A 26315-nucleotide genomic window follows, 5' to 3' on the forward strand; every position below is an offset into this window, starting at 1 on the left:
ACTCGAAAGTGGAGTGGGTTCTCTTGCCAAAGGCAGAGGTCAACCTCTCTCGCTGGAAGGCGGAGTGCGGCTTTTCTCGGGTGCTTGGCCTCTCGCAAGAGCGGAGTGCACCTTCCTTCCTTCCTTCTTTAAGAAGCTTGGCCTCTCGCAAGAGCGGAGTGCTCCTTTCTTCCGGGTCAGTTGGTAAGAGAGATCTTATCGTGAGCCGACCTGAAAGCCAACTGAAGAAAATCTGCTCCGCGGCTGGTTATATAGCCTCGGTTCAGGTAGCGCCTCTAGCGCCGTTCACGCGAACTACGTGGAACCGTGCTAGAGCAGGTAAGGCCATCTCTACGGCAGACGATAGAACTACGTGCTCAAGGCACAAACGATAAATACATATTATAATATTAAACGTGTGCTAAACGCTAATATACAATTATAAGAAATATTACATATTCTTTGCGACCACGCAGGGCCTTATTAAGAGAATAATAATAAATCACTACTGATAAACACAATTATCAAAGCAGGTATTAACACATGTAACATTGAACAAGTAAATAAAATAACTTTGAACCTAATAACAATGGTTACATATACACCGAGTAAATAAACATTATCGTTACTAATGAGAATGATCTCTCAGGATCATTACAATATATTTCCATAAACCCACACACTAGATTCGTGTCCAGTAGATAATTTACAATCTCAATTGGTGTTTCCTCTGATCCTTCAGTGGAAGGATAAAAACAAAGTTCATTCTGTAGTTTGGTTAAATTAAACAAACTGCCATAAATTTCCTGCAATTTATGTACACAAGATGGTGAGGAAAGTTTTCTCTTTTATTCAAGTAGCCCCGTTTTGTGGGATTTAGTAAATCAAAATATTGCAATTTTTTTAATGATGCGAATCTAATTGTTATCTGGTTGCTCATATTATCAAATATTTCAAAGTACAGCCTCCGGCAGTGATCTTTCTGTGATTCGTTGTTCAGTCGCCTCCTTTTCATTTCAATAAGCTCTTCCTCTTCTCACTTTCCTTTTTCAGCTGTCGTTGAAATTCAGTTATTTTATTACTGCAATACAAAATATCAACATTTTTAGACTGCAATATACTGAATAATACGTCTGAAAAGGCAAGCAAATTGGATAAAGCCTTTTTTTAAAAATATATTTTCGAAATCCTTCAGGAAGCTAGAAAATCATCTTGGAGTCATTGCAGTCAAATGATCGAAGTCTTCACTTTCACTAACATGTTCAAAGAACATAAGCAGTGCTTCTCTGTTGTCATTGACTGTCCACACTAGCAATTCCATCTGGTAGGAGCTAATGACGGGAGCTTGCTGGACATGAAAGCAGAAAGTTCGTGTAACCTCTTTGGAGAATGAGGTTTAAGTGATTTAAGACCACAAAAGAACACCTTAAGCTCTTTATTACATTCTAACGATTGTTGCAGCAGCAAGTTCATGACATGAACATAACAATGCGTAAAAGAAAGCTTTCGGATAATTTTCCAAAACTTTACTTTGAAGGCCATTCAAATGAACACTCATTAAAGAATATCCATCGTATGTCTGGCCAATTAATTTATCCCCACACTTATCCACTATTTCAGTCACATGACTAAATAGAGCTCCTGCACTTTTATCAGCGCTCATGTCATGAAATCCAAGAAATCTTTCAATGACTTTTTTCTGTGAGACCGTAATGCTCTCACAGAACTTGTTAAGTGGTGTCGTCAGTGGAATTTAGAACTAAACCCTCAGAAATGCTCTTTCCTTACTTATTCCCTAAAAAAGAACAAAGTGGTGTCTACTTATACTATTGAAAACAAACCAATCCAAAACGTTTCCACCCAAAAGGACCTAGGTATTATCATGGATGAAAAACTCACTTTTAATTATCATATTATTGCTACCACTAAAAAAGCCATGCGCCTTCTCGGTCTTCTATACAGATTTAGCGAAATTCAAAACCCATCATCTCTTGCTTTATTCTTTAAATCTTTCATCTCGCCCATCCTTGAATACTGTTCCCCAATTTGGGCAATGGCCTCAAAAACCAATCTCACCAGAATAGATTCTGTTCTCAGTTTCTTTCTTGCAATTGTTCGCCATAGAATACCTTCCTTTCGACATGTATCCAAATCAGACACCATAGCTGCTCTGAATATTCACACTGCATCCTTTCGTCGTGATCTAGCTGACATGAAATTTTTATACAAAATAATAAATGGCAAAATCAGAACAGATCTCCTAATCAGTGGATTCTCACTTAGGGTACCCCAAAAGCTAACGCGCAACCTGCAACTCTTCCACAACCCAACCACTAGGCTATCCCTTCTACAACGCTCCTTGTTTTACAGGCTCCCAGAAATCTACAACAAACTTCCCCTGAATGTAGATATATTCCTTCCAGAACGTAACTTTTGTATATTACTGACGAAGAACATGTAAATCTATCCCATCTTGTTATTGTTTTTTATCTTTTGTTATTATTTGTTTCTACTTTATGTTGTTTCAGTGTAAAATGGCCAAATAAGACTGTATCTGAAACTCTGAGTAAATAAATAAATAAATAAATAAATAAATAAATAAAAAAACGTAACACTGTTGACACCTGAGATTTTTTGGTAATGTCTGATATTTCATTGACCATGATAGCCACAGAGTCTGTGTTTTGAATTTCATTGTAGATTTCATCTCTCAGAACATCCGAAACTGAATCTATTAAATCATTTTGAATGCCTGCCGAAGTACCGCGAAAAACTGTAGAATTTAAGAAATGTTCTTTTAAGGAGGGATCAAACTCGGCACTTGCAATAAGGAATTCCATGTAATTGTCCTTATTTAGAGATGCTGAATTTTCCTCATGGCTTCGGAATGGCAGTTCTTGCTTTGCTAAATAGCAGACGGCCTTAATCAACCTCTTTAATATTTCCCTGTTCTCTTTTACTTTTTCATTTTGTAGCTCTATTTCAGCTTTTCGTTGAGTATAAAAAAGAACGTCAATTCCAGTATGGGTGGCAACAGAACTACTAAATTTAAAGAAACTATAAAGATGCAATTCAGACTCGCTATGTTTTCTCACTGCAGTATTAAGATGATTCAAATCCGCATACCCTTGATAATTCCCAACACCTTTTTTTAGGCTAGAATAATAAACATGTCCAACAGTAAAATTTGTTCACCACATCACACCCGCAAAGCCAGTCTGAAATTTCATAGAGTTCTTTTCGAAAATGTATCTCAAAACCTTTTCCAGCACCACGTTTTCCTTTAACACATGTTGGCATCGTGTGATTCGGACATGGGCAACCATTGTCAATCACTTGTGTCTTCTCTGAATACGAAAGCAAAGAAAATGAATTATTTAAGTACATCACTTTCACTATTCTCCATCTTAAAATAATCACATCACTTCATACCACACGTTTAAAAAATAATGCACAACAATTACGAGCAAAACAACGCGGAACGCGGGATGAATGAAAGCCAAAGCGTTGGAAATAAATACAACGCCTTGAGAAGATAACCATGGTTTTGGGTGGCAGATCCTATGTTTTGGCAGTGGTAAGACGTTGTATTTCCTCTCCAAAGTCCTGGCAGTCCGGGACCGATCTTCCTGCCTGACAACAAATGCGCGCTGCGCCGCGTTCGAAAACTATCGAGCGCTCGAGACTGACAATTGAAGAAAAACGCTCAAAATCGGAATTTATAAAATTACAGATACTTTCTTCTTTGCTTCATTTTCCTTTGGCCGTTGACACACGACTTACACACCCAGAGAAATCGCCACTGGTTTCCGATTTCCTGTAGTCTTTTGTTTGTTTGTTTCGGAGACACCGTTTTGCATTATTTGTTGGAGGTTCGCTTTTCGGACTTCCTCTGCGAGTTGCAACGAAAATTTGTGCCACTGCATGTTCTTGCCCGTCACTTCCTTACATATTATCCAGGCATTTATTCCTGCAAGATCAAGAATATTATGAAATACATGCACTGTTTATCTTAGGGTTGCAGCTCACTACTTCTACATCAAACTTAATAGAATTGTAGAATTCTACAGTTTCTGGGAGCTTCATTTGCTTTCTTGATATTTCATCTCTTGAGTGTAGAGTTATTAGGAGCAGGACATTTTCGTTTTTTCCCTTTGTACACTGTCAGCGTGGTATTCCCCACAGTATTCATTGTGGTGGTAACAAAGAGAGGTGCCTTAGAACTTTTCACTGCATCTGGAATTTCTCTCCATTTTCTGTTCACTGTACCGACCAGGCTTGTTTGTTGCCATTTGAGCCTCTCAGCCAGTTTCAAAGACGTGAAGAAGTTGTCAGTTGTGACGTTGTGTTCTTTCTTCTGGTAAGGGCCCATATGTTGCATGATAACATTTTCAGGTAGTGATTGATCGGAAGGACATGAACCATATTTGCCATGGTAAAGGAATCCGTTGCATATATACTTAGATTCAACATTAACCAAGATCCAGAACTTTATTTCTAATTTTTCTGTTTTGCTGGCCATGTACTGTAAGAACCTTAGTTGGAAACAGCTGTTCGTCAGCTGTAAGATTTTTACCAGGTTTATAGCACGTATGGCAATTCTCAATAAATTGATTCCACACTGAAAATTCTAATTTAAATTTGTTAGTCTGCAGCTATGTAGATCAACTTGCACGTACATCAAATCGCAGATATCTCATTATCTCTTTAACCTACTTCTTGACATGGTCTGACTGAAGTTGGGAGGGCCCCATACTGATAACCATATACGATCTAAATCGAGACGTGAAGTATTTTATGCTCCCCGAGCATACAATAAAGCTATAAAATTATCCAACTCATCCAGTGAAATAGTCCAAGAATTATTTCCAGTTTTATTTCGGGCTTCGGTTTCAGTACACATTTTCACATGACGTAACATAGTATCATCAACGAGTAAACGTCAAAAACTAAACACAGAGTTTTCTTGCACATTACGTTTAGAATGTTTTGTGGGTCCTGCTGTTTCTCTTAGTAGGTTTTGTACTGCCAACCTCCCACCATTATTTTCACTAATTCAAGTTACTGTCCAAAGTGTAAACTCGTCATTACCAATAAACTGTATTGCTGTCTCAGTAAAAGAGGGTGCCAATGTATAATCTCTAACTCCTCGTCCATTGCCACGAAGTCCAGTATCACCGCGACCTATACTGGAGCAAGGAATCATGAGCTATGATGCTGTCCAATCCGTGCCGATGTCCTAAGCCATTTGAAGTCCGTATTGCTACCATACCAGTCTCAGCTATGCTCCCGATTTCACTATCATTGCCAGGAATGTCAGAATTGCCGATATTTTTAGCGTCACTGCTTGATGAATCTTAAAGTTCTTTATCTGTTTTATTTGCAAACTCATCTACGCATTTGTCTGTATCAAAGAAATCATCCTCAATATCAGATTCATCCTCCTGTAATTGTCGCAGTTCATGAAGAATTTGTGGTGTAGACAACCGACGCAAATGATACATTCTTGTGAACGTCAGAACCTAACAAGAGACGTTCTGTTTTCGGACTTTCGTTTTTGCTCTGTCTTCTCTACGAGCCTGCCCCTTCTTGAATTCGATTACGACATTTCAATTAAGAAATCAATAATCAAAACCATGCATGTAGGATTGACAGTAAGTACTGAGCATTTGCCGTTTTTTGAGTGATCTTGTAAAATTTGTTTTCATTTATCTAGGCCAAGCGCCACAAATGTAACTCGCCTGAGCTGTTGATATACCACTCGCTTTGTTGCAAACTAATGAAATAAAAACGGTCAGATTTTCTCTATTTCCAGCTGAGAGGTATGTAAGATTGAGATCCTGTATCTGGCCTAAAATTTATTCCGATTCCTCTATGTTTACGTTAATTATTCCGTTTTAATGCAATTCTATTTCAATGCAGAAATATTTGTCACTGTGAATCCGCTTGCAACTGATATTATTTTTCCATTTCGTAACTGCGAATAGGCACGAGTTGGTAGCCAGTTTTCACCTTGTTGAATTGATAAGACGCAAAGAATCATTCGGCATAAACGTCTCCATCACACCTCACCCCACAAATTCTAAAGTCAAAGGGAATAAATATACGTCATTGTAACTCAGCTAAAAATGGCAGCGTATGAACATGCTTGTATAACAATGACCACAATTCAGTAAATTAATTCATACTCCACTCACGGAAAGTACATAGCTTGACGATATGTAGAAATGAGACACAGAAAGCCCACACAGATAACGTTCTGATAATTCAACACCAGTCCCAATAGGTTAAACTGTGTACGAGACAGATGTTATTTGGCATTTAAGAAATATATGGGGTTTTGCCCACCTTAAATTCCCATTTATGTTAATACCTGGATGGAACTTTTTGTGTTTTGAGGCAGCCCATTCATTGCTCTACAGGAAACTAATAATTTAAGTGCTCTGCTTGAAAGTAGAAATTTCGATTTTTGTCCCCATTTTAAGAATTCTGGTCCACTGTGCAGTGGTACGTTTTGGGAACCGGTGCGATTCAAGCAACTTTCCTCTAACTGAATGATGTATCCCTTAATTGCTCGAAGCTTAGTATCATCGATAGCATCCGGCAGGTTATAACCAACATGGAAGATTAGCTAGATTAGCACTGCTACACAGCAGTCTGCACAATCTGTTTTTGGCACCACATTCCGAGATATAATTCACCAGTACAAACACCTCTATGTCAAAGTAAGATTAAAACCCTAATATTGTGATATCGACGACAAACTTGCCGAAGATTGACCATATCAGTGAAAACTGGACAATTATAGAATAACGTGAAAATTCTAAAATTTCTAAATTCATTGAAATGCTTTCACTTCATGCCCTTAAAACTAACACCATCCCGAACTTCAAGCGACAGTTTACTTTCGTTAATTGGGCAATGCTTTACATGGTCCTTCCCCTCAGATCTTACTACAGATTTCTACTCAGTGAGTCACTTTGTTAAGCAACCTGGGTGCATTAGTGCTCAAAATGTTCTAATTACAGAATGGGACGAGACTATATTTGCATACAAAATTTCGAGGATAATGCATTATCTTTATTCGATGTTGATAACGTAGATTATAATTGCTCATACAAACTAACAACAACGTAACACCTTCGAAAAATTACATTACTTAGGTGGTAATGATCAAGAGCAACCTGTAGATCATTGTCTAGAGACGCCATTGTCGATGAACTCCACAAACGAACATGTCCCCATTACAATCGTGTATCCCTGTCATAACAAGAGGTATCGATAATCTGTTGCTGGGAGATACTGTGGATATGTCCATCTGCAACTTGAAAAGCTTGTGCAAGATTGATAGGAGTTACAAATATTTGCTCTCGGTGACCGAGACTTCCAGCAAATATGCATGGGAATCCCGTTTAAAAATCAGGACCATTGCTCTGGTTGTAGTTGCATATAAGCACATTTTTCAGCAAGGTCGGACTCCACAATATCTACAGACAGACAAATAGAAATAGTTTCCCAACTCCATGTTTTAGTGCTCGATGCAGCAGCACAACATCAACCATTACTCAACCTACAGAGATTTGAGAGGAGGGAGCTGACAGTTAACCAGTGATTTCTGACATAAAACGAATCTCTCTCTTTTATTTTTCAGACATGTACTTCCAACAAAATGATAATTAGAAATGCCTCCTCACGTAACTACTTATGTATGTGTGTCTGTGTGTGTGTGTGTCTGTTTTTATGTGTGTATCGTGTGTAGTATATAACACAATGTGTTTGTAAAAGAGTTAAGACTTTTGATGTACCAATGTTCAAACAATTTCTTACTCCTTCAGCTTCACTTTACATACAATTGGGCGATCCCAGAAAAGAGGAGCAACATGTTCCCTTTCATTGAGAACTCCGTCGGATTTTCATATGGAATACATATTATAAACGCGGATGATGAAATAAGAATAACTTCACCAGCTCAACGGAGATGTTTGTTTCGAGATGAAGATTACCCAAGATTAACAAAGGAGTACAGTTTCGAATCATGTATTTCAAACTGCAGAAGAAAACATATTCTGAAAATATGTGGTTGCATTCCTTACTATTATCCGCCTATTGGTAAGTAGGACTGAAACCATTTCCTGATTATTATTAAAGCTTGTTGAGAAGTTGCAGTTGGTATTACTTTGTAGCAATGCCCCAAGAGTACGGATAAAATTCAAAACCTTTGTGGAATTAGGTTTTTACAATCTTTTTTATGACAATAGGGTCATTCTATGTCAAATAAAAAAGGTCCTTAACCTTACATTTTTTGATTCATTTGCCATTTGTCATAATGAAAAGTCCACTGGAAGTAGGAAGGTATGGAAAGTTGTAGATCCATACCTTTTGTATTTTCGACATAACGGTGTTGCAAATATTGCGATTTTGACCATTCTTTCTAACATCTTGTTAACTTTAAATTGCAATATTTCGGAAATGAGGTCACCTTTAGATGCGTTTCGGACAGCGTTGGAAAGGCCACGAAGGGCTTTTTCACACTAGATATCACGTATTCATGTCAGGGCAAAAATAATTGAAGGTGATAAAACAACATTTTGCTAGCCATTTTCTAAAAAAAAGGTATCTTAATTTTTTTCAAAAAGTTATACTAATAATGGAGTTATCTATTAGACCTGAATTTTGAATCACCCTGTATTTTTATTAACTGCGAATTTAAGCATTAGATTCATGTACGTTAGTCAAACAACATTGAATATCATTTATGTTAGACATTTACTTTTGCATATTAGGAACTTGTCTATCAAAATATGAAATCATGTATTACCTAACTTAATCTAACTTACCCAGGAACTTGTCTATCAAAATGTGCGATCATGCATTACCTAACATAATCTATCTTACCAAAAATCTAACATAAATTCGGACCCCAGTGGCACCCATTTTCAAATTTTGTACAGTTAATGAGTAAGAGTGTATTTATGACATATTGTTTCTTGAAAAAAAATATACCCGATTTGAGAAAAATGCTACTAAAGTTTTGATTACACCACCTTCAATTTTTTTGTACCCTGACATGGATATGCAATATCTAGTGTGCAAAAACCCTTCACGTCCTTTCAAACGCCGTCCGAATCACTTTTATAGGTGCCCTCATCGCCGAAATATTGTAATTTAAATTTAACAATATGTTGAAAAGAATGGTCAGAATCGCATTGTTTGCGACACTGTTGTGTCGAAAATACAAAAGATATGGATCTGCAATTTTGCATATTTTCCTACATCCAATGGCCATTTCAGTATGCCAAATTACAAATTAATGAAAATATGTGTTGTTGATTTCACATGGAATGCCTCAGTATCTTCATAATATCTGTAAACTTGCACTCAATTACAGACTTAAATTTCATCTTTTTTTTAAAAAAAAAAAAAAAAAAGTTTTGGGGTCATACATGTGATGAAAATTTTTCAAAATGCACATAAAAACGAACTTTATCTTATCATTTAGGCTAACTAACAATTTAGCATATCCAGGAGGTTGTGATATATCTTCATTTTATGTGTATTGTAAAAAAATAGATGAAATTCTTTGAGTTACTCCAGCAGAAACGTTTATAAAAACTAATATACTTTAAGTAAATATTTCTAGGCTGAGTGATACTTACTTAGTGAGCAGCGTATCTTCATATTTCAACTTGTTACAAAACAATTGAAAATTATTCGTAGGGCTTAGATAGTTATTCATTTCGCATATGGCATATACAAATGCATATGCAGGATTTCGCAAAACATCTTCAATAACGGTTGTGTTCTGGTGTATGTTAAAGACAAGTAACTATTCCTAAAAAACATTACTTCGAAAGCGATTAGTTTCTGCGTTCCAGGCTCTTAAAATTTAACCTGCATGTATGAAACCCAACACTGAAAACGACGGCTCTGAGATAACTTACAGGGGCGCGTGGCAGGGTTGCTACTAGTGTCACTTAGTAGTCTTACCTGAAGGAAATACAAGAGAATAATGATTCTTGCGATGTTTTAAGTATAATTTACAGTAATTACGAACTTACCAACACAAAGGTTTTCAAATAAATGAAAAGTGGAAATTAAAGTGCTCATTCTAAAATAGTCTCCATCGTGTTTCGAATATCATGCTATATCAATAATCGCAATAGTGGCGTGAGATAGATGTTGATTAAATCTACAAGCGAATAAAAGCAAACATAAATGCTCAACGCCTCGTCTCGAAGAAGCAGAATGTAAAAGTTAAATTGATAATTGCACCTTGGTTTGTAGATGAATTTCTAATCGAGTCCGTTATATAATACGGGAGGAATTCTCTTACTGAAAAAAAAGTAATATTAAGGGCTCTTGCAATAATGTTAATAAAACGTCGTTTAAACATAGATTAATTCAGCAAAAACTAATCAGGGGACAAACTTCTTGGTGAAATGTTTCTCACAAAGCTCTACGAGCCAGAGGCCCCGGGTTCGAATATCGGCCTGCGCATGTTTCTTTTGTATGTTTCTTCATCATTTTCATCATATCATCAAACATCATCATCTTTACCATTCGCCAAGATTAGCAAAAATGCGAAGTTTCATAAACCAAATCAATAAATCTATCAATCAATTTTTTATTAACTAAAACAAATTATACATATTTTTGAGTTGTGTAGGGCGCTTGGAATGTACAATGATTAAGAAACAAAAGAAGTAGGTAGAAGGACCGTCCTGGATCCCCCTTCAAACGTAACTTTGATTTGTCATTTTACATCAAAAATCTCTCCTTTTTCATAAGGCCTTTACCGTCATTTTTGTAAACACAAATTTTTAAAAAACGCCGATGTTCTAAAAGACCGATCCTTGCATTTGGTGTCTGCATAGAGGTTTTTTCAGATGTAATTTTGTATTTTGTAATTGTATTTCATTTGTATGTTCGGAGCTTTCCCCGTAAGCTCAGAGGTTACGCGTAAGACATAACTGGAAACGTGGTGATTTCTAATTTGGTGGAAAGTAGGTCACGCGGAAGACATGACTGGTAACGTGGCGAGTTTTGATTGAGTGCAAAGTTCGTCATGGAGTGAGGTCTACGATCTTTGCCGGGTATACAGGGTGTTTCTAAACATCGTTTACAACGCGTTGGAGGTGATTCCTCACACGAAAACAAGCAAAAAGTTTGAGTTCCATTTTTACGACTGAGGTTTTGTTTCCGAGATAGGAGCCTCGCAAAAGGTGACAAAGTGAACGTCACACCTAACTGGGACGAATACTATCACAGATAGTGAGGCGGTTCCAAGGGAATCATCAAGGAATAGTATGTGCTCAGTCCCGAAGTCACTATGAAAAGTTCATTGCATGCATGCGCAATGGAGTCCTCAAAGGAATTGGGGATTTCCAGCAAGAACAATGCATGGAAAGAGTATGTATCGTAGCAAGAAGGACCGTGACAATGAGGAATGCGTTAAAGACAACACATTCCGACCTCAAACATCAAAACATGAGCACGGGATACAAAATCCGAAAAGTTGAGCACGGTTGCATACCCCAGTTACACGCGATGAATGAACGATTCATGCCATATGGCTTACGAGAGACACATTACTCCACCAGGAGGAGGGAAAGAAAAACACAATATCAGATGATTGAGACAACGTGTATTTTTACACGCGACAACTACGTAATATCCCCCCCCACACACACACAACAATCAACAAATGCTACAATGTCTTAGGCACAGACAGTGCGTGTCACTGTACACCAACTGAAGATGTCACTTTCACCACACATAGGGGGTGGGGAGCAATACCAAGAGTTTTCTCACCGGGATTTACAGAGGGCGATAATCACAGACGGTTTTCAAAATTTCTGCAGTTCATTTCTACGCAGATATGACAGCGACAAATCAAGAATTGTCGATTACGAGCAAACAAGCCATGTGTATCTGCTACCGTCGCGGCGGCGACGATGATGCGAGCAACGAGGTCCTCAGTTGATGTTACAGGTGTGTCGTATACAAGGGTTTTCATTTCTAACCAGAAGAAAAAATCTAGAACGTTGAGATCTGGCAACCTTGGTGGCCAAAGCACAGGCCCATCCCTACCAATAAATCTATTGCGAAACACGTCATGCAGGAAATGTCGTACATTACGATCGAAATGAGCTGGTGCACCATCGTGTTGGTACCACATTTCTTGCCGCAGTGCCAAAGGTACGGTCTCCATCAGTTCAGGCAGAACCTCACTAAGAAATGCATGATACGTACGACCATTCAGGCGAACAGGGAGAATGTATGGTCCAAATAAATGATCACGTACTATCAAGCACCACACATTCACTGAAAACCTGTGCTGGTGATGGGTCACAAAAAGTGCATGTGGATTGTCAAAGTTACAGACATGACTGTTTCTACTATTGAAGACATCCATTCTTGTAAAAATGGCTTTATCTGTCCACAATATCTTTGCCCCGAATTGAAGGTTTGTGTCCAGCTGATGCAACAACCATTGGCAAAACTCCATACGAGTGCGAAAGTCACGAGGTAACAGTTCTTGTACTTTCTGCTGTTTAAAATTGTGCATTCCTTCCTTTGAAAACACTCGCCAAACATTCACATGAGACGTGTTTTGTGGCCGAGGGAGCACGCGTGTACTGCTGCCAGGATGTTCTGGGACCGCTGTTAACACATCTTCTGCAAACTGATGTGTGCGTACACTTCGGGGTCTTTCAACTTCTTGCCGCGGTGGTAACACTGACCCTGTTTCACGCAGTCGACTGTCCACTACCTGAAAGAAGGCGTGAGACGGTAAACGTCTATGTGGAAAGCGTTCTCCATAAAGACTATGACTATTACCACGTGCCTTCCCATACATGAGATGCTGCTGGGTCGTATACGCAGCCATCTGTGTAATAGGGAGCTGGAACTGCAAAGTATCCTTTTGTTTAACACTGGTACACTGCAGAAATTGGCCGTATCACCGTTAGAACACCACATACCAATTGTTGCGATACTTGACTTGCCCACTCCAACATGCCATCTTCTTTCAATACAACATACTATTACTTTTCAATGCGTATGACAACCTAGAGCGAACTGCTGATCATATCCCAGCACCTGCAACACCACTGGGACGACTGCCGGAGAGAACCAAACCTTCGAGCTCCTCTTGCGAGTACAGCAGTCATGAAAATCAAACGTTGACTACGAAAGCCAGAATTGCCTGCTCAGCGCTTCCAAAACTGGTGTCTTTTATGTCACAGTGATCGCGTTCGATCACTCTTGGTATTGCTCCCCACCCCCTTTGTGTGGTAAAAGTGACATCTTCAGTTGGTGTACAGTGACACGCACTGTCTGTGCCTAAGACAGTGTAGTATTTGTTGATTGTTGTGTGTGTGGGGGGGGATATTACGTAGTTGTCGCGTGTAAAAATACACGTTGTCTCAATCATCTGATATTGTGTTTTTCTTTCCCTCCTCCTGGTGGAGTAATGTGTCTCTCGTAAGCCACATGACATGATTCGTTCATTCCTCGCGTGTAACTGGGGTATGCAACCGTGCTCAACTTTTCGGATTTTGTGTTCCGTGCTCATGTTTTGATGTTTGAGGTCGGAATGTGTTGTCTTTAACGCATTCCTCATTGTCACGGTCATTCTTGCTGCGATACATACTCTTTCCATGCATTGCTCTTGCTGGAAATCCCCAATTCCTTTGAGGACTCCATTGCGCATGCATGCAGTGAACTTTTCATAGTGACTTCCGGACTGAACACATACTATTCCTTGATGATTCCCTTGGAACCGCCTCACTATCTGTGATAGTATTCGTCCCAGTTAGGTGTGACGTTCACTTTGTCACCTTTTGCGAGGCTGCTATCTCGGAAACGAAGCCTCAGTCGTAAAAATGGAACTCACACTTTTTGCTTGTTTCCGTGTGACGAATCACCTCCCAAGCGTTGTAAACGACCTTTAGAAACACCCTGTATGTATGGACTCTTCACAGTGATTTTCCTATCTTCGTTGGATAGGCGAGGGAACGCACTCGTGGGCGGTTGAACGTGAACGGACTCCAGCAAAGCAACGGAGACATGAAGAAGTTGACTTGGCGGACATATCCAAGTAGTATCGTTGAGCGTAACATCTTTGCAAAGGAAAACACACAATCTAACAAAGTAGAGTCTTCCTCTGTGTACTCTTCGCAACATCTTATTTGACCGCCCTGAAAACAAATGAGAAGTCCTGAATTCTTAAATTTGGCAACATAGCGCTGCAGTGCCCACAAATAGTATCCAACTTAGGAACAGCTTTTCTTTCTAAACGGAAACGCTCTTTGAATTTATTTCATTCTTTCACATTCCATGAAGTTAAAAACCATAAACCAGTAATATAATACACAATTAAACAAAAAATGTAAATTGGAGATACAAGTGTTGATTTTTCTTTAAAAGTATTCATTCTGAAATAGAAAATAGGGGAATTTATGTGCAGTTGGAAACACTGAACTCGTTCTCCACCACCTGGAGAGAATTGAAATCACATTTCAATGCAATGAAGCAAATTTTTCTCGATTGATGCAAAATTACAGTAAAGATAAATTGCACAATACCAGACAATTTTACAAGGTGCGTCTTTTCACTGATCTGTGGCGAAAAATGGTTCGGAACTCTGGCAAAATGTTATTTCAACTGAGATCGACTTGTTTTACAGAGTTTCACGTAGGTAATCTCCTGGAGCAGTTGGTTAGACGGTCGTCTCGTTTAACTTTTTCCTCAAGAAAGTAAGATCATAGGTTCAAATCTCATACCCACTCCTAATTTTTTTATTGTTATTTACAGAGTACGAAATGTTGTAATAATGTAATACAAGATTATATTATATCATTGTAAATATTTATGCAATGCATACCTCGGGAATGTTTCTGCTCATCTTCTTGATTTTTCAGTGTTTGGCAGGACTTTTGGCAAGACCATTCTTTTCATTCAGCTGTCAAAATCTACGTTAACACACATTAACAATTAATATATCATAAATACATGTTCTTAAACAGCATGTTGTAAAGGTGTCTCCGATTTAATATCAGGTGGAGGCTCATTGCACAGTGGTTCGGATTCATGTTTAAACTGTAGGTCCAGTCCCGATTAGCCTATCTGTTCACAAGGTAGACTTAAAACAACGACAACAACACACACACATCCATACCATCATACACACATACACACAAATACGATGTTCTTTGTTTGTGCTCTTCACTGCGAACCTGAAGTATACGTCGGATTTTCAAATGATACAACCACTAATATTATGCTACATTCAACGTTTGAAACTACCCATCTCAGACTTTACATCGCATCTTTCTGCATCCTGAAATGTTGGACATAAATCGCATACATTTCAACGAAAATATCCAAGAAACGTAGATAAGCATTGTCGTCCAAAGCAGTTTACTTCCCGAAAAAGATTTTGCAAAGAAGTATGTTTGAACCCATGACCTTTCATTCCGCAAGCAAACACGATCCCCCTGCACCACACGGTTCACGTTGCTTTATGCACTCGGTTCGGATCCCACTTTAAACTGTAGGTTCAGTCCCGATTAGCCTTATTATGCATAAAGTTGACTTAAAATAACAAATCAAGCAATTCATCTCCTTTCTGAGTGGGTCTTCTATGATATTGTTGTCGGCCAGCATCCGAAAATACAGTTCTGCTTCGCGTACACCAGAGTGTAATTCCATTTAATATTGCAACTAATTTTACTTTAAAACTACAGATTAAAACGATAATAGTTTCCAGAAAAAGAACCTCGAAGTAGATCTTCACACAAAGTATTTTAATCCATTGCCAAACATTCCAGTTAAGAATAATATTATGTTTTTCATTTGACCGTATTTTCGATTCATGGTGAATTTGCTAAAATGATAATTTCAAGAAATCTAAATATGTAAGTTTTACTAGTAAATGCATTTAAAATACACGAAACAACAGGGGGGAAGAAAAATAAACCTCAAAACTAAGTAACAATGCAACGAAAACTGTTAAAAATCCTTAAAATTAAACTAAAAGCCAAAAAAGGCCGAGAAATGCAGAAAAAAAGTAAAATAGAAAATATTTTCCGGCTCTAACTGCAGGGAAACGGACATGATATCAGGTTTGGCATTGTTTTTAAGGGTCAGAAAAAAGTTGATTTTTCATCAACTTCCGGACCGTAATCAGTAATTATGACCATTCAAAATGTTGGAGGTAGGAGGCGGCTTACTTAAATTTTTCTTGCTGAGGGATCAGTTCGTCCCATATCTTTACTTTATAATACTGAAAAAAATCAAGTATCGAAAATGACTTGTAGTATTCCACCACAATAATGTTTTTTTTTTATATTTTGAAGTTCGTTAATATTATCTTGCTAGGTTTTCATTGTTTTAATTCCGCACATATTTTATATTTCATACGTTGAATATCCCTTTCCTCTCTCTTTTCATAAAGTCTTTGCGAAAAAGCTGCAATTTCTTGTCAAACGGGGTCTGGTTCGAATGACTCTTTTGCGGTCTCCTGTTCCTACTTTAAACAAACAACAAAAGACTTCGTAACTAAACGATTGCTTGTTCAAAACACGGAATTTTTACACAATTTACAAAATATGACAAAACACAAATAGACATGTTCATCATTTTTCCCATTCAGCGTTTCTCGAATTTTTCTGAATTCGTTTCCTCATGAAAATTGCCATGAAGAAATTATAGACATGACTTCATGTGTGAATTGGCTTCTTCAAACTGGTAGCAAATTTTAACATGAGCTACCTGGAGAAGAGTAAGAAGAGTAAGCGTGCTTGATTTTCACGAGGGAGGTTGTAGGTTCGATTCTCCACCTAGGCAGAATTTTTTTCAAGAGTTTATCGTTGGATGTAAAGCTTATCCACCGTGCTAAGAAGTTAACATTGGTCTCTGTATTTCACGAGAGGAAAGGAAATAGTAAGAGAAAGTTATTTCGATGATAGGAGAAAGTCACATGCCACGAGGAATGCGCAGAATCAAGTTAGATAGAGCTAAGTCTGTAATGGTGGTTTCGAATATTGCAAAGTTAGTGCGAAAAGTTTGTGACATCTGATATTCGTACTTTCTGTTCAAAGAAGACAAACATTTTAGATACAAAGCAGTGAGGAATTAACGGTCATTATGAGGTTTTCAATTTTTTGTTTGTCACTCACAATATAAATACTTATAATAATAATAATAATAATAATCCGTTGCGCAATAGCCCATGAAGGGCCTATGCATACCTACCGGCTGCCGGTCTCCCTCCCACCCTTTCCTTCCTCACCTCTAAGCGTGGAGATCTTCAACCATTTGCCACAGGCCCTATACGTAGGCCGAATACATTCCGACCAGAGCAGGATTCGAACCTACGCCGTCCCGCAGCGAGCGATCTCAAGATGAGTGAACGCCTTAACTCGCTCGGCTACGGAGGAGGACACATACTTAGTAGTAGTTTCTTATCAAATCAGCCTTCGTCGCAATAAGCATTTACTTATGTTAATTGGCGATTTACTATTAGTTTTAGACGCATGGTAAGATGGTGGAGAGGGGATTGACAACAGTCATTACGAAGGAACGGACATAAAATTACCAACCTTAGGAATTTGAAATCATTAAACTCTCTCCTTCGTTACAGTAATGCACTACATCACTACTTAACATAACTGTATATGTTTTTTTAGTATATCGGAATCAAATAATCAATATTTTAGGTGTCAGGTTATTTTGCATCCTAAATACATATATGTGATTTGTGAATTAATCATGATGTGTGTGTTAACACAACATATGAACAATAACTAAAAAAAAGTTTTAACCTTAAATACTGGAAATCTGCAACTTCTAAATGGAAATATGCGCAAAAGGGACGTCCCTCAAGTGTGAATCGGATTCATTTTTAAATATTGTAATATCAAAGGTTTGTTCAGCAAAAAAAAAAAGAGAGAGGAGAGGGTGGGATTTGAACCCGCGACCTTTCACGCTTGACAATAAATAAGGATATCAGCGTCTAACCAACAGCTCGACGTTAACTTGATGGCGTTATTCCCTTAAAAACATGTTGACGTTTATGAAGACTCCAACTTCCTGTGTTCCAAGCACATTTTCTCAACAAGTCGTGAAAAATATAACTTTTTGAGAACTGATCGATATTATGCAAGGTATTGTAAATAAAATGTCGCATAAACTCAGCACAAATTTGCTTCTTTCTGCACAAACTTGTCGTCATAACTCACCCTGTTCGATATCAGGCACAACTTGGCTCCCTCTCTCTTCACCAGGTAACGATTAATCATCAATAGGCACCTTGCCACTATATTCAGATGGTTTCGTTCGTTTTTCCTGACCTTCACTCACCTCTCCTCCAGGTAAGAGGTCTCGCCGCTTCCTGTGACAAAGGTGTTACTTAAGGAAATCCAACTTGAGGTCGGTGCAAGTCTGGACAAGTCTGTGCACGTTTGTGCACGCTATCGAGCAGGGATGTTACGGTATGAATCACCCTCTCTTTATTTTCTTTTTCACCAGAATGTCGATAGAATACACACTCATGTACACACAGCTGAAGGATAATCGAAACTGAAAAATCAAAATCTTTCGAGGTAAGGTATCTGTCAGCTTAGCGTGGTATTCCCTCAGAAAAATCTGCGAGTGTGTTATAAATACAGAACACCATTCCCTATCTTGTGACCGATATATATATAATGCCCATCAAAATGAGTACAACCCCACCAATCAAGAGACCTCGTATTGAACATGGTAAATTGCTGAATCGCACCTTCTTCTCTTCGGCTACACCGAATCCGATATCTGATGTCCCAAACATCCTCGACAGCTTGAGACAGCAGGTCACAGATTGCATGCATAGTGTCCTGCCGCTACACTCTATCAAAATCTACTTGATTCTCTCGGCACTCTATAAAACTCTCGCCAGGAAGTTGAAAAATACCACCAACAGACTCGCGTCATAACACTCCATCAAGATGACATCCCGCTAATAGATGAGATTAACAGTGACATTGCCAGCGCCTTTGGAGTCAAACAAGAGGAGTTCCAAGGTCGCGGGTCAGGGTGGTCGCTGTGCGTCCACGATCACGAGCTCCGTGTTAAAATATCAATATATCTCCTTCTTGATAGTAGAGGTCACATCGACGTGCTGCCGGTGATCAGCAACAAGAAGTCTGTGTTGAATATTCAGAATGCTGACAAGAAATGTCTTCTCTGGTGTGTCGTCGCACATTTCCATCCAGATGAAAATAACAAATGCTGAGTGTCACAATATAATCACACTGAGTACATCATCCCCTAATTCAAAAAGGCCATGGTCGGTATAAAATACCATGTTAGTTTTTACGGCTATTCAGAAATTATAGGCAATACCAACAGGACAAGGTGCCAGCCCATAGTGATTCATGTCTACGGTTACGATGATACGGTGTAACATCTACGTTCTCAGACATCACCCACCCCCTCCTAGTAGTAGTCCTATCATTCGTCTGCTGTATATTTAATGCCAGGGGTATTGGTTCATACAGGATCTCCTTCGCTTGGTTGCAAGGCAGGTTACCTAACATGACCATAAAATTGAGATATGTGATCGATGTATCTCCCAATTTCACGGCTGGTGTATGAAGACGAGTAAAGATAAAATTGAAGAACATGGGAAATATTGCAATGGATATCCAGCTGTAACTTACAATTTCCCCGACACGCCGGTCGCAAAATTTTACGATCTGCAATACGCGATCTGCAATGACCGAATACTGTTTGTGTCTCCATGCATGAGCCCTGCGGATTTAACATGATGTGGGTGCTCACCTATGCAAAGCAGTCCTGTGCCATTTTCATATTAAGGTGGGGGTGCAGGCAAGATATTTATCAAAATCCTCAGGGAGTGAATAAAGGAGCTCGCCCTACCTTTACGCAGGGAGGAGTTGAGGATGGACAACGACGAAAGAATGATGCAACATGTTGCCAGCACTGTTGGAGGAAATTTACTGATCGGTTGGAAAAAGTTCGCTACCACAAGTATTACACAGGGAGTTCATTGCTAGTGCGATGGATGGAATCTGAGGATCAGCAAATCTAATTTTATCTGCTATTTATCCGCAACATGCAAAAGTTCGATGCCAACCTCTTCATTAAGGAACTTACATATAAAAAGGATATAATCAACATCACAGTGCGTATAAGGGATATAAATATTTGTACAGAAAACATTTTACGCTCGGACAATTGAAAATCTACTACTCTCAGAAGTCTCAACTCCTACCAATTCCTGCCACTTTGGTCGATCAATTGGGTGACGATGATCTGGTAAATATCAGAGAGTATTTCGGCGCTAACCGATTACTCCTATTCAGGCGCAAAAGTATTTACCGATATGTAAATATGGACTCCTCCGCCAGATTTGAGGATATTCAACTGCCGTCATGAGAGTCCTTCTACTGTCGAATACGTGACATTGCCTGTACAGAGGAGGATTATGAGCTTGCTTGCAGGATCTGGGATCTGATACAATATACCAACATGGGCGACTATCATGACCACTACCTCACATAAGATGTCACCTTGCTAGTCGATGTCTTCGAGTTTCTTCGCAGACGATGCATTGTCACTTATCATTTGGAATCTGCGTACATGTACACTACGCCGGGATTGTCTTGCAGGCCATGCTCTTGTTCACCAGAGTAGAAGTCGGCTTTGTGAAGAAAATTAATCAGTTCGTGTTTCTCGAAGGTGGCAAAAGAGGGGGTATTATTTAGTGTCCTCTTCGATATGCAGAAGCGATTAATTAATACTCTCCTCACAATGATCCGGGCAAACCTAGAAAATACATATTGTACATTGATATGAATAATCTATATGACCTTGTGATGACTCAACCTCTGCCTGTCGACTCCCATATGTGGATTTCGCATGCTGATCTCGAAATATGCGAAATTATGAAATGATTAAGGCTCAGTGCATCCTTGAGGTTGACCTAGAGTACCCTTGTAGATCTTCACGATCGGAGAAGGTGCCGGACACATAAGAGACGAAGCTCATGCTCACCTTCGAGATTAGAAGAATTACGTGGTCCACTATCGCCTTCTTCAATATTACCTGAGGCAGTGTTTTGACGCTCAAGAAGGTTCACAGACGTCTGAAATTCAGGCCTAATGGTTGGACTCTTATATCAACATGAACACAGATTGCCGCGCCAGATCTCAATCCAAGGCAGTCAAAGATTTCTACAAATTGATGAGTAATGCGATCTATAGCAAAACATTGGAGAAAATAAGAAGGATGGCAAGATTCAAATTGGTCACCGAGGAGAAAAATCTCCTGAAATTGATCGCCGACCACACATTCAAAGGATTCGCAACGTCGCTCATGACCTAACCCTCATCGAAAAGATGAATCTATCGGAGGCACGCAATGCCCCATGAGATAGAGACCACTGACCTGTACAAATACCTCAAATCCATGGCTGAGCACTTCGACTTCAGTAATTACCTTCCAGATTACACCATTTTCAACACCCAGAATAAGATGGTACTGTGCAAGATGGGTAGGGGGACGCATTATTATGGAAATTGCCGGACTTCGAGCAAAGATGTACTGTCTCAAAGTACTCGATGAGGGTGAGGTGAATATGGTGAAATGTGTCTATCCTACAACCTTGGTGACATTGTCACTAAGGTTGTACATGCACTGCAAGGCTCACAATAGAAGACTACAAGGAATGCCTCTTCGAAGGATAATCTAAAATGGTGCCCGGGACTAGATTCTCCTGCAATCTGAATGATGTGCGCACCGAGGTGACGATCAAGGTGGACCTCGATGTGACAGAATAAAAATTGCGAGTATTGTACTGCCACTGGCACACCTTAGAGCATGGCCATTGCCAAACTTCTAATTATGCGGGGTTTGTACTGACCAGGGTGATCAAACAGTCGAGCAGCAGCAGCAACAGTGTTAGAATTTAGAATTCCTCGGTGACTTATTCATTCTTGACATCGAGAACGAAGGTCTTCTCTGATATGAGGATGTCGCTGCACACTGTGTCGTCCTGCAGGGTATCGTAAAATTCGCAGACGATATTGATGTTTGTTAGTTCGTTGACAACAACCTTCTTCCTTTTCGACGTGTTGATGACAAACATGGGCCTGCGAGACATGAATTCACATGGGGAGTGTAGTACATGTCGATATTGTCGGAGGTCACCCTCTTGTACGCCGTTTATGCCTGGTTAAACATCAGGTGGTCCTTCTTGACGATGTTCAGATTGTAATTCCAAAGAAGGAAGACCTCATTGAGGCCACTCTTCAGATAGGCAATCTTGATTTTATAGTCAACGAATTGACTGGAGTCTTTCTCCTGTTTGTTGCCCTTCCCTGTCTGGAATAGCACAAATGAGAATTCAGGCATGTCATATTGGATCCTTTTGAATTGTGCGGTCACATCGAATTAGAAGTGGCTGGTTTAGGAATGTTTCTGTATGCACTAGTAGCTTTAAAATTGGATAGTCACCTTCGAATTTTTTAGTATGTCCGCTTTGTATTTCAGAGCGTAGTTGGATTCATACTCCACCACAGTTTGCGCAACTCCATGGTCTGGATAGCAAGCTTGATAGCTCCTGTTAATGACGTGGCAATGAGAGTTCCATCCGAATTCAAGGTGTTGTAGCACATCACCACTTCTTTGTCATTGGTGGCTCTACCGAATGTGATGCGCAACCTACACTTCTGCATGATCTCCTTGTAGGTCGCAGAAGAAACCAGGCAGGAGACGGTCGGGAAAGAGCACAGTATGAATTTAAGAAACGATCATCTTACCTGCCTCGAATCCTCCTGCCTGGTAGTATCTGGCATCGATCTTGGATAATTTTAACGTAACCACGGCTGTGGAAGTGATGCCCGGGTAGTCTATTTCGGGCAATGATGGTACCATATTTCCTGACCTCTGCCTACGAGAAGTGATGCAACTTGAAGTTTTCTGCCAATTTAACATTCGCGGCGGCGGGGAAAGACTCGCTACTATCCATCATTACGACGTCGAATATAAAGTTCAGATCAGGCTTCTGAGAGTGAATAAATCCATATAGATTTCAAGTTCTCGATTCGTTTCGCCAAGAACTTTAATAATTTTAGAAATGACCGCCTAAATCAACGTGGGGGTGGTGTCATGATTTGTTTAAACACGAAATGGAACTGTAAATTACGTGGTGATCTAAGTCGAGCCTGTGAAATAATTTGGGTGGAAGTTAATATTCCGAAAGGTAAAAAACTTCTTCTTGGTGCCTAGTACCGCCCGCACAAAAACTCTCCCCTGCATATCCTTGAAGCTTGCAGGGATTCGGTGTTGGCAGCAGTAGTGCAATAAACCCGGTTGAGAAACCTCTTGTGGTGAGCTGAAGTGGTGAGCTCGCCTTAATGGATTTCTCTCGTAAGGCATGAGCTCTATTTGATGGCGCAGTGTTGCTAGCTTCTTACTTGAAAAAATCACCAAGGTTTTTGGGGTAACCTAACCTAAAACAAGGAGCTGGCAATTTTTTTCTCGCAGTGTTACCAGCTTCTCACTCAAAAAAAATCACCAAGGTTTTTGGGGTAACCTAACCTAAAGCAAGGAGCAGGCAATTTTTTTCTCGCAGTGTTGGCAACACTACACCCGAAAGTAAAGCTCGGTGGGGCTTGCTTTAATGGTTTGCTCTTGTAAGGCATAACCCCCCCCCTATTTTCGGACACAGTATTACCAACATCTTACTCGAAAAAAATCACCAAGGTTTTTGGTCTAACGTAACCTAAAGCAAGGTTGCCAACCCACTGGTACTTTTGCCATAGTTTTTTACAAAAAAAAGAGAGAGAAGAGAGAGAGGGAAGAGTTAAACAACCGATAGTGTTGCTAATATTTACCTACAGCTTTTTTTACATGGCAAGGGCTTAGCCAAATTTATATACTGGCGTAACATACACTGGGCAAGAGAGCCGGCAACAAATATATACTGCCGTAAAAGAGAGAGAGGGATGGATGGATGGTAGCACAGTATGTGTGTGCGTGTATAATATGTAGCATTATTAACTAGAGTGTGTTGGCAATTTACTTACAACTAAAAAAAAATAGAGATGCCAACTTTGCTGTAAGATGAAGAGAGAGAGAGAGATTTATGGCCGGCAACAGTAACGAGCGAATGCGCCATATCGTAATTTTCCAACTCCGTATATCGTGACCTTTGTAAACCTCTCTCGGGGGAACGATGTGACGCAAACAAACAAACAAAATAATAATTGTTGTTTTTAGGAGGCCTGGCCCCTATAACCTCGCCAGGGTGCGTGGTGCCCAACCAAAAATGTAAAAAAGGTTCTAATGGCTGCGGTTATAGATTACCGCACCTCTGTAGAGTTTCACGTGTTTTTTTTTTTCCCCCAAACTTCCATGAAACCCTACAGAGGACCTCCGTAATGCATGCAACGTGTACTAACGACTCTAGTGTTATTTGATGTTGTGATATTTTTGGATATAGTGTTTTATTGTGAGATATAGATAAAAAATGATTATGTTTATTATAATATTTTCTTGATGAAGATGGAGAATGTATGTAAATAAAATTGCATGCTTTTTTTTTAGTGTGTGTATGTGTTTTTTGATGTTTCGACAGCATCTGAAACGATAAAAAAATTTTATTGTTAATTTTCACGTGTAAAAAACAACAACAATTTTTTTTTTTGTGCAATTTCTGATTGTCTCGTGCTATAGTGCAAAAAAGATATTGTGACTGATAACTAATGAAATTAACATTTGTAAGTGATCTGAACTAGTGAAATTCGTATTGTGCTATTGTAACTGATTGTGCTAGTGCAGAAAATTTCTTATTGTGCAAGAAAATAGATGTTAAAAAACTTGTTAAAACTGCTCTGTGACCCTCTCGTTCTTCACGTCTTAGGCGAAGGACTTCTCTGCAATCAGGATGACACTGCATAGGGTATCCTCGGGCAAGGCATCGTGGAACTCGCAGACGACCTTGATGTTGGTTCGATCGTTGACCACAACCTTCTTCCTCTTAGATGTGTTGATGACGGTCATGGGTCTCCGTGCTTTGAACTCGCTGGGCGTGTAGTACATGTCCACGCTTCCCTCGGTCACGCGTTTGTAAGCTGTGTAAGCTTCGTAAAGTTTGAGGTAATCGTTTTTGGTCACGTCGAGGTTGTAATTCTCGCGCGGGAACACTTCGTTGCGTCCATTCTTCAGATAAACGTTCTTGATCTTGCAGTCGTCGAATTTGCTGGAATCTTTTTCCTGATTTTTGTCCCTCCCGGTCTGAAAGAGCACTACGACGAAATCTGGCATGTCGAACTGTATGTTGTTGAACTGCGTCGTCACGTCGAATTCCATGTGACTTCCGGACGCCATCTTCTGGACGCACTGGTAACCGTGAAAGTGAATCGGCACCTGCGGACTTTTCAAGATCTCCGCTTTGTACTTGAGGGCGTAGTTCGTTTCGTATTCCACCACCGGCATTCTCAATTCCATGCTCCGGATGACGCATTTCGCTGCTTCGGGTAAAGTGTTGGCTATCGGCGTGGTGCCGTCCGGACCCAAAGTAGCGTATCGCATTAGTGCGTTGTTGTCGTTGGCTGCTCTTCGAAACGTGACCCTCAGTCCTCCCTTCCACATGATCTCCTTGTAATCGGAGAAGAATCCCGGAAGCAGACGCATGGGAAAGAGCACGGTGTGACTTCTCGTCGATATTTTGGCCCCGGCTTCGAATCCTCCTGCTTGATAGTACGCTGCGTCCGTTTTGGATAATTTCAAAGTTCCCACTGCCGTCGACGTGATGCCTGGATAGTCTATTCTGTCGATGACGGTGTTGTGTTTCCTCACCTCCACCTGCGAGAACAGGTGAGGCACGAAGTTGTCCACGAGTATCAAGTTTGCTGCTGCGGGAAACGCGTCTCCGCTTTCCTTCTTCACCACGTCGAATTGAAGGTAGAGGTCCGCTCTGTGAGGATGAATGAACCCGTCGCCTACGTCCACGTCGTATTCGATCTCCCTGTTCGCTTCGTTCAGATTGGCGAACGTGCGACGGTTGGGAGGGAAAGATTGCAATTCGTAACTTTCGATTTGCTCCATTTTACATGTATGGTTATTTATTATACGTTGATCTCCACGATGGCCGTCGTAGTGGCACCTGCGAAATCCACCACGTCTCCTTTCTCGTTCGTCACCACCAACTCTATGTCGTCTATGCGGTTGCGACATACTGGAAAATAGATCGGCGAAGAGGGCGTGTAGATGATCGGTTCCATGAACTCGGAACTTGGTTTGAAAGTGGCTATGATTCCCGTCTG

General features: G+C 39.8%; 1 protein-coding gene across 1 annotated transcript in view; it reads left to right on the plus strand.

The window, feature by feature from the left end:
- LOC145992595 (pickpocket protein 19-like) overlaps nucleotides 1-26315 on the plus strand; it is a 1169780-nt gene that overhangs the window by 671348 nt on the left and 472117 nt on the right. The window contains exon 6 of the mRNA XM_083128951.1: nucleotides 7815-8088. Coding sequence (XP_082985077.1) covers nucleotides 7815-8088 — 274 coding nt within the window. The remainder of the gene's footprint in view (nucleotides 1-7814; nucleotides 8089-26315) is intronic.

This window comes from Lepisma saccharinum, chromosome 9, assembly GCF_977018435.1.
Source record: "Lepisma saccharinum chromosome 9, izLepSacc3.1, whole genome shotgun sequence".
Classification (NCBI taxonomy): domain Eukaryota; kingdom Metazoa; phylum Arthropoda; class Insecta; order Zygentoma; family Lepismatidae; genus Lepisma; species Lepisma saccharinum.